The 14591-nt window shown below is 45.1% G+C and overlaps 1 protein-coding gene across 11 annotated transcripts in view; it reads left to right on the forward strand.

Moving 5' to 3' along the window:
* LOC119140863 (transcription factor 4-like) overlaps positions 1–14591 on the forward strand; it is a 233835-nt gene that overhangs the window by 64282 nt on the left and 154962 nt on the right. For all 11 annotated transcript variants that reach the window (XM_037372503.1, XM_037372505.1, XM_037372502.1 and 8 more), the window contains 2 exons: positions 9676–9737; positions 12019–12115. In XM_037372503.1, coding sequence (XP_037228400.1) covers positions 9676–9737; positions 12019–12115 — 159 coding nt within the window. The remainder of the gene's footprint in view (positions 1–9675; positions 9738–12018; positions 12116–14591) is intronic.

A 14591-nucleotide genomic window follows, 5' to 3' on the forward strand; every position in this document is an offset into this window, starting at 1 on the left:
GAAGGCTGGAGATGGGTGTGAAGGCTGGGAGATGGGTGTGAAGGCTGGGAGATGGGTGTGAAGGCTGGGAGATGGGTGTGAAGGCTGGGAGATGGGTGTGAAGGCTGGGAGATGGGTGTGAAGGCTGGGAGATGGGTGTGAAGGCTGGGAGATGGGTGTGAAGGCTGGGAGATGGGTGTGAAGGCTGGGAGATGGGTGTGAGGCTGGGAGATGGGTGTGAAGGCTGGGAGATGGTGTGAAGGCTGGGAGATGGGTGTGAAGGCTGGGAGATGGGTGGAAGGCTGGGAGATGGGGTGTGAAGGCGGGAGATGGGTTGTGAAGGCTGGGAGATGGGTGTGAAGGCTGGGAGATGGGTGTGAAGGCTGGGAGATGGGTGTGAAGGCTGGGAGATGGGTTGTGAAGGCTGGGAGATGGTGTTTTGAGGCTGGGAGATGGGTGTGAAGGCGGGGAGATGGGTGTGAAGGCTGGGAGATGGGTGTGAAGGCTGGGAGATGGGTGTGAAGGCTGGGGTGGGTGTGAAGGCTGGGAGATGGTTGAAGGCGGGGAGATGGGTGTGACGGCTGGGAGATGGGTGTGAAGGCTGGAGATGGGGTGTGACGGCTGGGAGATGGGTTGTAAGGCTGGGAGATGGGTGTGAAGGCTGGGAGATGGTGTTGAAGGCGGGAGATGGTGTGAAGGCTGGGAGATGGGTGTGAGGCTGGGAGATGGGTGTGAAGGCTGGGAGATGGGTGTGAAGGCCTGGGAGGCTGGGTTGTGAAGGCTGGGAGATGGGGTGAAGGCTGGAGATGGTGTGAAGCTGGGAGATGGGTGTGAAGGCTGGGAGACTGGGTGTGAAGGCTGGAGGATGGGTGTGAAGGCTGGGAGATGGGTGTGAAGGCTGGGAGATGGGTGTGAAGGCTGGGAGATGGGTGTGAAGGCTGGGAGATGGGTGTGAAGGCTGGGAGATGGGTGTGAAGGCTGGGAGATGGGTGTGAAGGCTGGGAGATGGGTGTGAAGGCTGGGAGATGGGTGTGAAGGCTGGGAGATGGGTGTGAAGGCTGGGAGATGGGTGTGAAGGCTGGGAGATGGGTGTGAGGGCTGGGAGATGGGTGTGAAGGCTGGGAGATGGGTGTGAAGGCTGGGAGATGGGTGTGAAGGCTGGGAGATGGGTGTGAAGGCTGGGAGATGGGTGTGAAGGCTGGGAGATGGGTGTGAAGGCTGGGAGATGGGTGTGAAGGCTGGGAGATGGGTGTGAAGGCTGGGAGATGGGTGTGAAGGCTGGGAGATGGGTGTGAGGCTGGGTGATGGGTGGAAGGCTGGGAGATGGGTGTGAAGGCTGGGAGATGGGTGTGAAGGCTGGGAGATGGGTGTGAAGGCTGGGAGATGGGTGTGAAGGCTGGGAGATGGGTGTGAAGGCTGGGAGATGGGTGTGAAGGCTGGGAGATGGGTGTGAAGGCTGGGAGATGGGTGTGAAGGCTGGGAGATGGGTGTGAAGGCTGGGAGATGGGTGTGAAGGCTGGGAGATGGGTGTGAAGGCTGGGAGATGGGTGTGAAGGCTGATGTGTCACCAGCTCCCCTGGCTCTGGAGGGCTTGCCCGACACGAGGACGGTGTTCAGAAGACACCCACTCTTCATGTGCAGGAGTCAAGTGCTGGGAAGGAACCGCAGTTTTCCTTGGTGTCTTTTCCCAATGCAAACAATTACAGCATTTTCAGGGAGGTTAAGCAACTGCCTTAATTTTGACCATATTATATTACCTTTCTTCTTTAGAAAGTCATCTAAATAATTTGACTCAGAGTTCACCAACAAGTGTTTGGAACATTTTCCTTTCACTCTGGTCATCCACAACTGGTCCCATTTGCTGTATAAGTAAATTTGAGAACACAGCACTCTACTTAAATCATGTATTTCAGGGAATCTTTCATAAAAGAGGAAAGAGTCCTAAGTTTAAGCATTTTTATGCTCTTGTGTGTTGGAAAATATTTTCCAAGTTTGTTACAGTATTTTGGAATTACAGTACTGCAATTCTATTTCAGAGCCACAAAGACAAATAATTATATTGATAAATACTGTTTTGCACTTGTGCACATGAAATAACTGTTCTTCAAGAATTATTGTTGGTTTGATATGTAGTTTATTCAGATCCTTTAAAAGAATATGGCCTAACAGTGAGTTAAAGAGGTAGAGTTGTGTAGTTCTTGCTCTGAAGCTGATAGATAAAGGCTGGATTTTCACAGGCACACTTCTGGGTACAGGCTGCTCGCTCAGTATCTGTATTACTACATTTGTTAAATGTCATGATTTTGATTGTGCTGCTTCTCTGAATATCGTTGTTTTAAATGTGAAATATTGTTAATTCTGAATTAAAGGAACACAAATAATAAAGATGGAGCTTTGGTCTTAATTGAAATGGAAAACTCCCACAGAAGTAGAATTTCACCCCTGTCTTTTGATAGCAAGGTTTAGCCAGGGAAAACTGAATTTTCTCTTTCTGCTCACTTTGCTCTTTTTACACATATGATTTTTTTTTTTTTTAATGTTCATATATGTGTGCTTCTCCTTGCATTTACTGTCAAGAGCATAGTTGTCAAGTTACTTCATTTGTGTATTTGCACATGTGCTGGGATGATGGTGTTGGATGGGTGGAGTGATGCTTAGGTTCTTGGAGTGCACCTTCACAGTCTAGAAAGCATCATATCATATGGCAAGAGGTTGTGAGTATGCACTGGTTTTATGCAGAAAGATTGGGAAACAATCTTGTGAAAACATCCCTGAAAATATCAGATTATGAGGTTAGCTGAATGCCTGTTTTCCCACAAAATTGCTCAAAAGACTGCTCAGACTGATGGTGGCAACCAGAAATGCTCTCCTGGTGCAAATTCCAGCCTCCTGCTCCCATTGCTTCGGTGGGAAGCTTGCTCTCACGTGATTAAGATGCATGTATGGATGAATGGTGGGGAAATGGACGTTTGTGGTCTGATTTCCTATGGAATTGACCAGATCCACTACTGTGCTCATTTGTTTTCTATTAGCTCACCTAGTTGTTAGCTACTGTTATGGTGTCCAGCACTAGGTGCATACTTCTTCTTACATGGGTTTTCCATATGTATCATCTTTCAAACTGCACCTTTTTTTTTTTTAAAAACAGTTCTTAAGTCCTTAGTTGTGCTAGTCTGAGTCGTCTTTTTTTTCTTCCCACCCCCACCCCCCATATGAACAAAATGCCAGTGATATCTGTGGTGCTGTTTACTAGAGGAAACCATGAGAATATAATTTCCTAGCCTATGATTCTAGGATTTTGTGTGTGTGCCCAAGCTTGTTATTGGAGGTGGTGGGAGGTTCAGGCAAAATTGTATTCCAGAATCATCTGGAAAATTTTTATTGTTCTGTGTTATTGCTACAGTCTTGGATGATTTCCCAAGTGTGTGTTTGGATTATTTCTGCAAAGAGGAGTTTTGGGTTTTTTCCCCAGTTTGGGTGTTTTTCCAGAAAAAAATACTAATTTTCTAATTATGGTTTCTGTTTCGGAGCATCTCGAGGGATTCTATGAAACTTTTGCCAAAGAAAGTTTAAGGGCCTGGATGTTAGGACCAAGATCAAATAGCCTTACACGGTGCCTCCAGTTTATGTATCACAGCCCCTTAAAGTAGGTGTTGCCCTGAGAGAGTAGCACAGCATGTCAGAGCTAGTAGCCTACCATGAAAATAATTTGAAATTACATATATTAGGCAGTAAGTTGCCCTTCAGGTTACTTAATTCTGAACTATCATTTGCTGGAGCTGGAAGGTGTATATTAAGCACTCTATTCATTTGAGCTTCTGAGTATGGAGGCTGTTTATAAAGACACCTAATGATTGGACTGATGCTCCTGTACACTTCCAGCACCACCTGTGCTTTAATAGTGGTCACCTGCATGATGGAGTGCTCAACTCAATGTTTGTGGTGAACTGTGGTCGTATCTGCTGTGCTTTTGCTGATCTTGATCTTCTCTGTATTTTCTGGGCACGTTTGGAGTCCACTGAGCAAATGGGGAGCACCAGGAGGTCTGGGCAGAGTGTGAGCATCTCTCAGCCCTGCTGCTGGAGGGTCTTAGAGCCTGGTGCCCTGCTTGAGGGCTCCCAAGGCATCCCTCTGTCTTCTAGAGGGCAAGGGAACCTTGGAACAAAAAGATTCTTGTTCTTTGCAGGAAACTACTTTTAGGGTTAGGTGGCTGCTTGACCAGAGGCTTTCTGGACTTGCTTCTCTGCATAAACTCAGCTTTTGGCCCCCAAATCAGTGCTCTGATTTCTCCCTGTACCCTTAAGCATTGGTGGCCTCTCTGAAGTTGCAGTACCTTCCAGCACAGGGGTGTAACCCATGTGAATTGCAGTTCTTTTCCCCAGACCGTTAATAGAGGTAGTGTTTTGAATCCAGCCAATCTCTGTCTACAGCACTGAATATCTTTTCTAGATTGTTGAACATGCTTTTCCCAGGTTCTTAATATTTAAAATAGGGTGGTTTGACTCCATTTAAACACCAGTTTTACTACTTTACCTAGAATTTCTGAGATGGGGAGTGAGGCTTTAGTTATGTAAATAACAGTGTTAATCATGTATGAATCATGTTCTGAAAAACTGACCAAATCTGTCCATGATGATTTGCTTTTTATAATGTCGCATTGCCTAATGCCTGTGATTAAGTGAGGTTAATTTACAGGAGCTAGATTCTGGAGAAAATTACATATATGTTCAAGTTTATGCACTCTGGGATAAATCCAAGCTCTGAGAATAAGTCACTGGAGAATTTTGCATTGACTTTTGGTGTCATTAGGGTTTCACTGTCCTAATTACTGAAGTGGCAGTGCTTACAGGGTACATAATAAATTTCTGGAATTAGGTTTAGGCACTTACAAACCTTCTTGCAATATCTGTCATACTAAATTATTAGTAAACTAGGCTAGATTAACTAGGTAGTAATTAGGGTTTTTTCTTTTGCTGAGGGAGAAGTGCTGTTGAATTGGGGGCTGGTTAGAGGGGGACAGAAGTTAGCTGGTTTTTGACTGTTGTGAGCTCAGACAATACTTGTAATAAGATGAAAAGAGATAAGGAGCACGTATGTGAGGTGCAGACACCCATCTGTTCACCCAGTGCTCCCGGTGCTGTACCCCACCACATAACCGTTCCGTGTGCCTGTGGCCGCGAAGGGGTTGAGAGCCCTGTGCATGGTGTAACCCATCGTGCAGGTGCTGAACCTGCTCCGGTGACACTCTGAATTGCTCACAGGCTGAAGTTGTGCCTCTCTGAGGGTTTGCAGGCAGTGGGAGACAGCTGTGGTACCAACACAGCAGCAGTGGGAAGGTTATGGCTAGCTCTGCTTCCATTGACAAATATTTTCCAGTAAATTCACAAATGCAGTAAAACTTCACTTTATTATTTGCTTTTTATAACTGTTTATGTTCAAGAACAATTTTGATCTTGTTAAGCTCTCCATTTCCCTGCTGAAGATCCAGGGTATTTTTGAAAACGCATCTTTTTCCCCCAGCTAGAGCTTGCATTTTTATAGAGCTTTGAGAAGTGTTTTAGATTGAATTCCTTCTTTTTGTCTGTAGCTGAGATAAAGAATTAGTAGTTTAAAACAATAACTACATGTTCCACTATGATCAAGGAATTAGATAATCTGGCATGTTTAAGGGGTCTGTATCTTGGGGCTTTTATAGGGCACTATTAAAGCCCTGAGCCTTCTTATTATGCCGATACCCAGAAGATTGCTTTAATGAGAAGTAAAGGGCCTTTTTCCAATTACAAGGGAATAACTGTATTAAGTTCCTGTGTTATGTCAACCTGCTTTGATTTGATTACTGCGAAAGAAATGGATTTATCTGTCAGTGTTACTTAATTAAGCCTTCTCATTGATGTTTTGCAGAGTAATATAGTGTAGTTTGCACGTTTAAGTCTAAATACAAAGAAAATTGGTCGAAAGCTAAGACATGACCCCTGAAGATAAGGCATAAGAGCCATTGCTTGTCATTTTCTGATCAGAGTTCAGAACTTTTAACTTTGGTGGAAGACCTTGAGCATTATATGGGCTTGGATTAAAGCTAGGTAAAGGGCAAGGAGCTTTCAGCCAAAAATGAGATGGCTAAGCATTTTGGAGGCTAGGCAAATTTTGCAGAATTATTCTGTGAGGTTAAGTCTCTTAATCTCTAACTGATACAGTATGCTTGGGTATGTAGAACGGTGTCTACATACCTTTTAATGTCTTTTGTGCCCTACTGTATCCTCAAAGCTCTCCCTTCTCTGTGGCCAGGAGTGCCCTTCCTGCTCAGCAGTGCTTCCCCTGCCTAGGCAGGACTTTCTGGGTTAGTCCTGAGTGTGCACAGGGGCTTGGTCTGGAATGGTGGCAGAGATGAGGAATACCCTAGCCCTGAGGTATGTGTTATTCCCATGTTATTTTAAGTATTTGATAGTGCACTCTGCTCATTGGCATGCTTGGCTTGAGGGAAAGGTAGGGATAATGCAGCAAAGAGTACCAGAAAGGACAGCCGGGTGGGAATTTGGCTTACCACAAAAACATATGTTTGACTGTAAGCATGTAAATGGTTTCTTTGGTGTCATTGGGGCAGTTGGCCATGAAGCCAGTATTTCCATGTGCTCCTGGAAAGTACTGGGCATCTTTGGGAGTGTGGTGCTCCTTCCCTTAGCCTGAAAAAAAATAATTTTTGAAGAACATGACTCAAAAGAGGCACCATGAGTGGGTTACATTGTGTGTATTGGCTCAGCATCTGTGGAAGGGGTGGCAGAAGACTCTTGTCTGGAACTGGGTGGTGGGCACCCAGAGGGAAGAGCTCGGCAACTGGGTGCTGGCACGATGATGCCCCCTTCCCCCTCTGCTCTCCCTCCTGGGCACAGAGTGCAGGAGAAGGTTAATGCTCAAACCACAGCCCTGAAATGTGTTATTTTACATGATGCGTTAGAGTGCCCAAGACAATGGCATCTATAGTCCTCAAAAATGTAGGGTATAGAAGTGTGAAAACCTTTTACTGACATGTAAATCTCCTAGCACTGACCATGAGCTAGTGGAAGGGGGCTTGACAACGTGTATTTTAGATTAGCTGATTTTTACAGCAAATGAGTAGGTTAATAAATGAAGTTTGTAATGGGGAGCTACGTGAGTAAGAGCTTCCCAGGTGCTGCCCTGTGCAGAGCCCTTCACTGGTGTGGCTCTGGCCCTTTACCCTGCTTTACTGGGCTTGTGGGTCTCTACAAGACAGCTGAGAGCAGGATGGGGCTGAAGCAAAGCCTGCAGGCACTGGCTTTGTCACCTGTTCCAAGGTGGGCTCAGAGCTGTTGCCCAGTCCCCCAGGTGCTGTTCCTAAGGGCTCAGCTGTTTTGCTCACTGATGGATTTTGGAAGCTGTGCTCAAGGGTGGGATGATGCCCATCAAAGTCAATGGGATAAAATCCACTGATTTTGAGCAGGCAATGGATCGGGGCTCTACAGAGTTAATTGCCTGTTACATAATGGAAATGATTTTTAAAAATATGCCTAATTAACCTAAGAGAGTGGGTGATCTGACCTGTCAGGTAAATGATACACATTTGCTTTCTTTTTCTGGAGCTTAATTAAATATTTACCTAAGAGTGCCTTGTGCTATTAATGTGTTCATCTGTTATTGAGATAATAGGAATTGTAATTGGGGGAAAGTATTAAACTCTACAAATGTGTTTTGGGTTTTTTTAATCCTGGAAACCAACCAGATTTGGTCACAGCACCTGTATTTGAAAGTGCTAATGACCATATCTGTTTCTCAGACAACTGAAGTTCCCACTGATCCCAGAAGTCTGGATGAACCTGCGTACAGGTGGAGAGGGAGTTGTTGTGTGCGTAGTTCTTCAGCAGCACTCTGAGAAAGTTTCTCTTGCCAGCAAGTCCAAATACGTATTTTTCAGATTAGATTAAAGCTACTGTTTGTGCATGGCAAAAGGTGAGCAGTATTATTGTTTCATTAGGATGCTAGTGGGTACACAGGAGTAAGTTGGGAAATAGCAGTGAAATGTGCAATAATACTGTTATAGATCAACGTCAATCACATTTCCTGATATTTAACATACTGTAAGTAAAAAAAGTAATGGATTTAAGCAGTATGGTCCTGTCCATCAATGTAGTAAAGGATGTGTTTAATGTTAAATTAAGTAAGTGAGATCACTCATGCTTTAACATGAGAGCGAACTATGATTTTGGTGGAATTATTCACAGGCTTCCATTAAACCTGCGTGTGAGTGACTTGCTGAACTGGTGTTTAGCCATTAAATTTTTAGCCAAGTGGAAAGTCTCAGGAGACTCCCAACTCATTGTAGTAAAGGTTTTGCAACAGGGAGCAGTTGTGCAAGCATATCCCAGCATATTTGAGTGCGCTGCGGAGCATCTTCTGGTGTCAGTGTCAGTGGTACCCTGTGGAGTTGAGCTCCTGGACCTTTCTAAACTCTGAAGCAACCCCAGCATGGCCAGCCTGGAGGGGCATAGGGTACCTGAGAGGGACAGCCCCATGCCCTTGGGGTGTCTCTGATAGAAGTTCCTGCGTGGGTGGTGTTTCTTTATTTTTTTTTTTTCAGGCTCCACATTTGAAAGGACATTCAGCATTATAAAGAAGTTTTGGTAACAAACAGGGTTAATTGACAATACTGGGAAAGATGGGGAAAGTGGAATAAAAATAGTTGCATCAGAAGAAATATTGGGGACTTTTGAAATTCAGTGTTCATATGCAAAATGTGTCTATACCCTGTTTTTTGTGAAGGCAAGTGTGGCGTTGCAGCCTGGCTAGGCTCTTGCATGCAGTGACCTGGAAGCACGCTGCAGCGGCTGGCAAGCGAAGCTCACCTTGCTTTCCTGGGGCGACTATCGAGCTGTCCCTTTAGTGCACAGATACAATGCACGCCAGAAAACAGCAGGCTGAGACATTCCTGTGTTTTGTTGCAAAGTTAAGAGGATCTTGTAGGTTCTCTGGCCTGTGCCCTGAACAGCAGGTTTCACCACGTCCTAGCACACGTGCTGTGGGACGTGTTATTCCTAGAGGTGTCCTCTCGAGTGGGGCGGGAGGGGTGCATGGTTAAAAGTACCCTGAAAAGGGCTGTCTGAAATGACTGGAGTGTCTCCCACCCGATGGTTGCAATGAATTTTCTATCAAACAATAGAGGAAAAGACAGAAATACCCACTGCGTGCTTGGCTTTAGGACTGTGCTTTTCTCTTCTTGAGACACAAATATGTGTGTAAATGTTTTTTTGCAGCAGAAGCCTCCATGAGGTGGCGAGAGGTACATTTACCCCAAACATGCCTTACTAACTTCTAGGTTTCACCTGTTTTAACATGTTTTCTTTTTACTGTTTGACAATACCTATGTTTGCGCTGGAAATTTTGATAGGATTTTAACTGGTACAGTGCAGTCACTTTTTAAAGTGTTGAGAAACACTGAGCCACTGAAGTACCTTCTATGCTCAAACCTCAGGTTCCTGAGGGTCCGGTTCATTTCTGCTGTGAATTTAAATGAGTTAATTTTAAGCAGTGGGTCAGAAGCCACTACCATCATAGTAGCCCTGTGCCTGATTCTTAATTAAAGGCAACAGGAGATTAATTTGAAACATTAATTTGAAACATTAATTTAAAAGTGCCTATACAAAAAGAATTATTGCAATAAAGCCTAAAGAACTTTTTTGTCCCTAGATGTAGAAGACAGAACTAGCTCAGGGTCCTGGGGGAATACAGGACATCCTAGTCCATCCAGGGTAAGTATATCTAATCTTTTTCACCCAAAGCAGACTTCCTGCATATGTAAATTTACAATCTTAAATGAGTGTTACACCTGATTATGTAGAAAAATGGGCATGCAAAGCTGGCTGTAGCCTGTCTTCTCTTTAAAATTGCTTTTTATTTTATTTTAACATTCAAATCTGAGTCTATGATTGAATTTAGTACCTGCTCTGCTACCTCTAACAGGTAGTGAGAAGATTGATTAACCATTTTTTCTTGCTATGCATGATCATCCACGGCCACCACCCAGAGTGCAGGTGAAGCAGAGATGATGTTGCTGAATGTTGTGTTCTCTGCGGTTGGATTTTTAGAGACTGTGGGTGTCACTAAACCTGAGGAGAGGGCCAGTGCTCAGGCCCGTGCCAGGGCTTGCTGGCCACTCCATGGCCACCCTTGGATGTCCCTGCCCTTCCCGCAGTGCCCCTTGGCCACTCCCTGCCTCTGGTGAGGGGGTTTCAGACCCTTCTCCTCAGTCAGGGGCTGGCAGCATGTGTGGTATTCCCCCCTCCCCCCCCCCCCCCTTCGCTGGCACCATCCAAGCCCCAGGGCAGGTAGCCTGGCTGCTAGCCACCTGCCTGCCTCTGTGCTGAGGATGGGGGCACGTGCATCCCCTGTGCTCCCCATGTCAGAGTGGGATCCCCCTCCAGGGAATGCAAGCACGGAGCTGCTATCTGGCATGGCAATATTCTGCGTTTGCTGGGATTGTGAGACAGCTGGACTCAGTAATTTCGATTGTGTCTGTAGACAGTTATCCAAATTCTTTAGACACCTCAGGATTGGGATGTCAGTTCCTTCAGTAGGGGAGAAGTGCTATTTCCAGCAGAGCAGCTGTGCAGCTCGCCCCGAGCAGCGCAGTGTGGGCAGCCCTGCCAGTGGTCTGCACGGGCCACCCCGGCAGCCCTCTCCCCAGCTGGAGCATTGTGGCTTTGACCGTCCCCAGGGCTGGGCACTGTTTGTGCTTCAGTACCAAGATTATTATTTCTGTTTGCTTCCTGCAAATGCATGAATTACACTTATGCTGGGCAAAATGTGCCTTCGCTCTTACTTATGCCCTTATTTAAACAGTTTGTTTAAATTACTTTATAATTGTTTTCTAATTAACGTGAAAGATCAGGGCTTGCGAGCAGTGCTGCTGGGAGCTCCATGCCTTCAAGCGTCTGCCTGGCAAGGAGAAACTCGGTTGCCCTGTTCATCCTCAGGCCGTCCTTTCCCCTTGGGGCAGGTCCTGCCCTCGGCGGACCTTGTGCCAGCTAAGGTTTTAGGGGGACATCTGCAGTGCTGCACCGCTTACAGCATGGGGGGGACCCCGGCCCTGCTGCCGAAGGGGGGAAGCTCAACACCTTTTCTTATTCTGTCCTGCTTAACATCCATTACGTCATTACCACTCACATCTGTCAGTTTTATTTTTATCCCTTTTTTTTTTTCCTTGACACTTGTATTGCTTCCAAGGGAAAAATGTTTTGAAAAGTAAATTCTAAATTTGCACACACAATTATTTATGCATGCAAAAACTTGAATGTGAGTGTACAATGAAGTTTTGAGATATAAAGAAAAGAGCACAAGCCTGGGAAGAATTCTGGAGTTTCAATCAAGCCTGTGCATTAACTGGCAGTGTTATTCTGCAAACAGCCTGATCTCTCTCTTTCCTTCTTTGTAAAATGATGATGGTATTTCCACGTTGGAGGAATTACTTTCTCGTGAGTTCTTCTGAACCAAAGAAACATTACATAACTGCTGCACTTGGCCAATATTTGTAGTTAAATTTAAGATTTTGCAAGTTGAGTGACTGAAAGCAGAAGGTTGTGCCAAAACTGTTTCAACAATTAGGGGCTTGATCCTGGAATGGTTTTTCTACGTCCTTGACTCTGTAGGTAGCATTTGGATTTAAAAAACAAAATGTTAAAAGGAGTAATTCTCTGCTGTTCTTGCATGTGTTACAGGCAAGAGACTTATGCTAAGAGGGGGCTTTATGCTGAATTGCACAGCAAGAAATTCCAGGAACTTCATCTCAGTCACCCATTCAGGATTATCCACACAACAAACTGAAGTCAATTACTAATGAAATAAAAATTGGAAACAGCTTTAAAAATGTTCCGGAACATGTCACTTCTAGCAGAATCAATAGGGAGAAAACAATAAAGGGAACAATATTTCTTATAGCTGGCTTAAAATTTAGAAGGGAAATAGGGACCTGTAGGTTTTGAAAAATGGTGTTTAAACTTGTAAAATTGTGTGTTTTCCCCAATTTGTTAACAGAACTATGGAGATGGGACTCACTATGATCATATGGCAAGCAGAGACCTTGGGTCGCATGACAATCTCTCTCCTCCCTTTGTCAATTCCAGAATACAAAGTAAGAAATCGAATTTCCTAACTTGACTGTGTTGTTTAAAGTGGAATAAGTGAACCAGAAATAAAATTGAGGGCTTAAATCAGTCATCCTCATTTTTGGGGTTGACTGTACTCAACATAGGGGTGGGAACATGGATTTTTACTTTTTTTTTAAGCTAGCATTCAAATCCAGAAATGTACACCAATGCTGTTTATTGAATAGACTTGTGTTTTCTCGCTGTGCGAGGGATATGACTTTTGATGCAGTAACTGCAATATTTGCTGAAAGAGGTAATGGTTATTTCCTAAGGCTCAGCCTTTCCTTTTCCAAGAAGTGACCGGTTGGCAGAGAAAATAAGGACATGCTCTGAGCAGGACTTTTAAAGTAGAAAAGGCTTTCTGAAAATATGATAAATATATGTTCGCAAAAGGGAACAGATAAGTGGTGAGGGATGCCGAAGCCATTGTTTTTGGAGTGTGATGGATCGCTGCCTGCTGGGACCTGTGAGCTGCAAACTCATGGATTTCAGGCGAGGGTAGTTGCAGCCTATTCTGCTCTAAAGGAGTGAGATTTTGCCCAGGGCGTTTGGCAAGGACCCTCCTTCCACCCCACACCTCATGATAGAAAGTTTTGACACCCCTGAACAATCACTTTAGCTTAGCAGCAAACACCATAGCAGTATGAAGAGAGACTATAATTATTTGTAAGTGAATGATAGCTACTTTAATTACGCTTGGTAAATGAGTTTGGTTAAAGTAAATATATGATGTGAAAATATTAGTAATGCTTATGCTTGGCCAAGATCACACCCTTCTTCTGCAGTTGTCAATGAACTAACCAAATGCTTTGCTTTAAATGATTGAATGTGAGCCAAAAAAGCCATGGAGCTGTAACTGCGATATATCATTCTTCAGCTCTAATATACGTCCCTAAAATATGCCTTGTCTTTTACTATTGGGAAATAATTTGTGAGTTGTTTAACATATGGGACAATGTTGGAGCTTGTAGAAATTTGTGTGTATTCACGTACAAAACATGGTTACAACAGTTTTAAAGGGTCTAATATAAGCCAAAAAAAGCATGGAAATTTCAACACTCCCTTCTTAACTCACGCCATGGGGCTTAGGTAGTACATAGAGACACTTTGCAAATAGCCACACACTTCTGTGAAACCCACTGGGCTGCCTGGTGCTTTCAAGTATAACCTTTAATTTGAGTCTTTAGAACTTAAAAGTGTCTTTCTCTCTTCTGCCTGCCCTTGGGTTACAGAAAACTCTCATTCCTGACTCAGATTGTTTTTGCCTGTCTTAGTGAAAATGCTGGTTTCACTTGGTGTAAGAAATAGTTGTTAAAGAAAAATACTTTTGGAGGCACATGATTAAAGAATTAAGCCATGGAATACTCTGACTAGGAGCTTTGGAAAGCCTGACGGATCTAGAAGGTTCCAGTCATCACCGTCAGAGGGGTCTGCGCAGCCAGTGCTCGCCTGGCCGTGGCTCCGCAGCCCCAGATGGGAGCCGGCCAGCATCCTCACAGCGTGTGGTCCTAAGTGCCCTGAGATTTTTTGGGGTTTATGACACTTGGTAGTTTCAACTGGAAATAAGACCGGTGATGCTCCTACACACACAGATGAAGGCGTGTGTGAGCGCATGGCAAGCGACTAACAGCTTTTGACAACCGTGCTATTGCACAGTAACGCACGTGTGCTGCTGGGGCCATCAGCTGCCCTCTGCAACCCATGGAGGGCAAAAAAACCCTTTTTTGTGACCATGCTGTAGTATCATTCCTTTGGTAATTGGAGTGGACTCTTCTTAATTTCCTCTGTTGGGGAGAAACTTTGCTCCCGGTTTTGTTCTGCTCCTGGGCACGGGGCATTGTTGTGGGAGGAGGAGGGATGGCTGCTGGGACGCGTGCACCTTCCCTTCCCAGTTGGACACCCCCGAAGGCCTTGGCTGGGAGGGCTGGTCCTGTCCCATGGGGGAATGGAGACCCTGACCCAGTACTGGGCTGTGGTGACCAGTGGCGCTGCTATGGAGGACTGGCTGTGTGAAGCATCGTCCTAACAAAGGCCATTGTCAGTCTACACTGGTCACATCTGTATTTATGGCTTCAGGAGAAACCTATAATCCTGTGGGGATGAGCAATGCCCAGTGCTGTTTGCTCAGCCGGAGGCTGCCCGCAATGCCAGCTTGTGACTCCTGTTGCTCCAAATGTGTTTTATTGTTGCCCTTTTCCTGGCAGGTCTTCCAACTCCCCCAAGGAAAGGTCCCCGTAAACTTCTGTGTTATACAGCTGGCATCTGCAGAGCCATGCCATCATTTTCCTTCCATGCTTCTCTTTCTCTTGGCAACTGATAGAACCTGACGAGCATCCAGCTTGAACTGGTTTTATACTGGTGTGTACTGTTGACTTGAACGGAGTTGCTCCTGATTTCAGGTGGTTTTCCAGGCAAGGTCTTTGTTGTTGCTGCTGGGGATAGGTATCACTGACCCCATAC

Source organism: Falco rusticolus, chromosome W (assembly GCF_015220075.1).
Source record: "Falco rusticolus isolate bFalRus1 chromosome W, bFalRus1.pri, whole genome shotgun sequence".
NCBI lineage: Eukaryota > Metazoa > Chordata > Aves > Falconiformes > Falconidae > Falco > Falco rusticolus.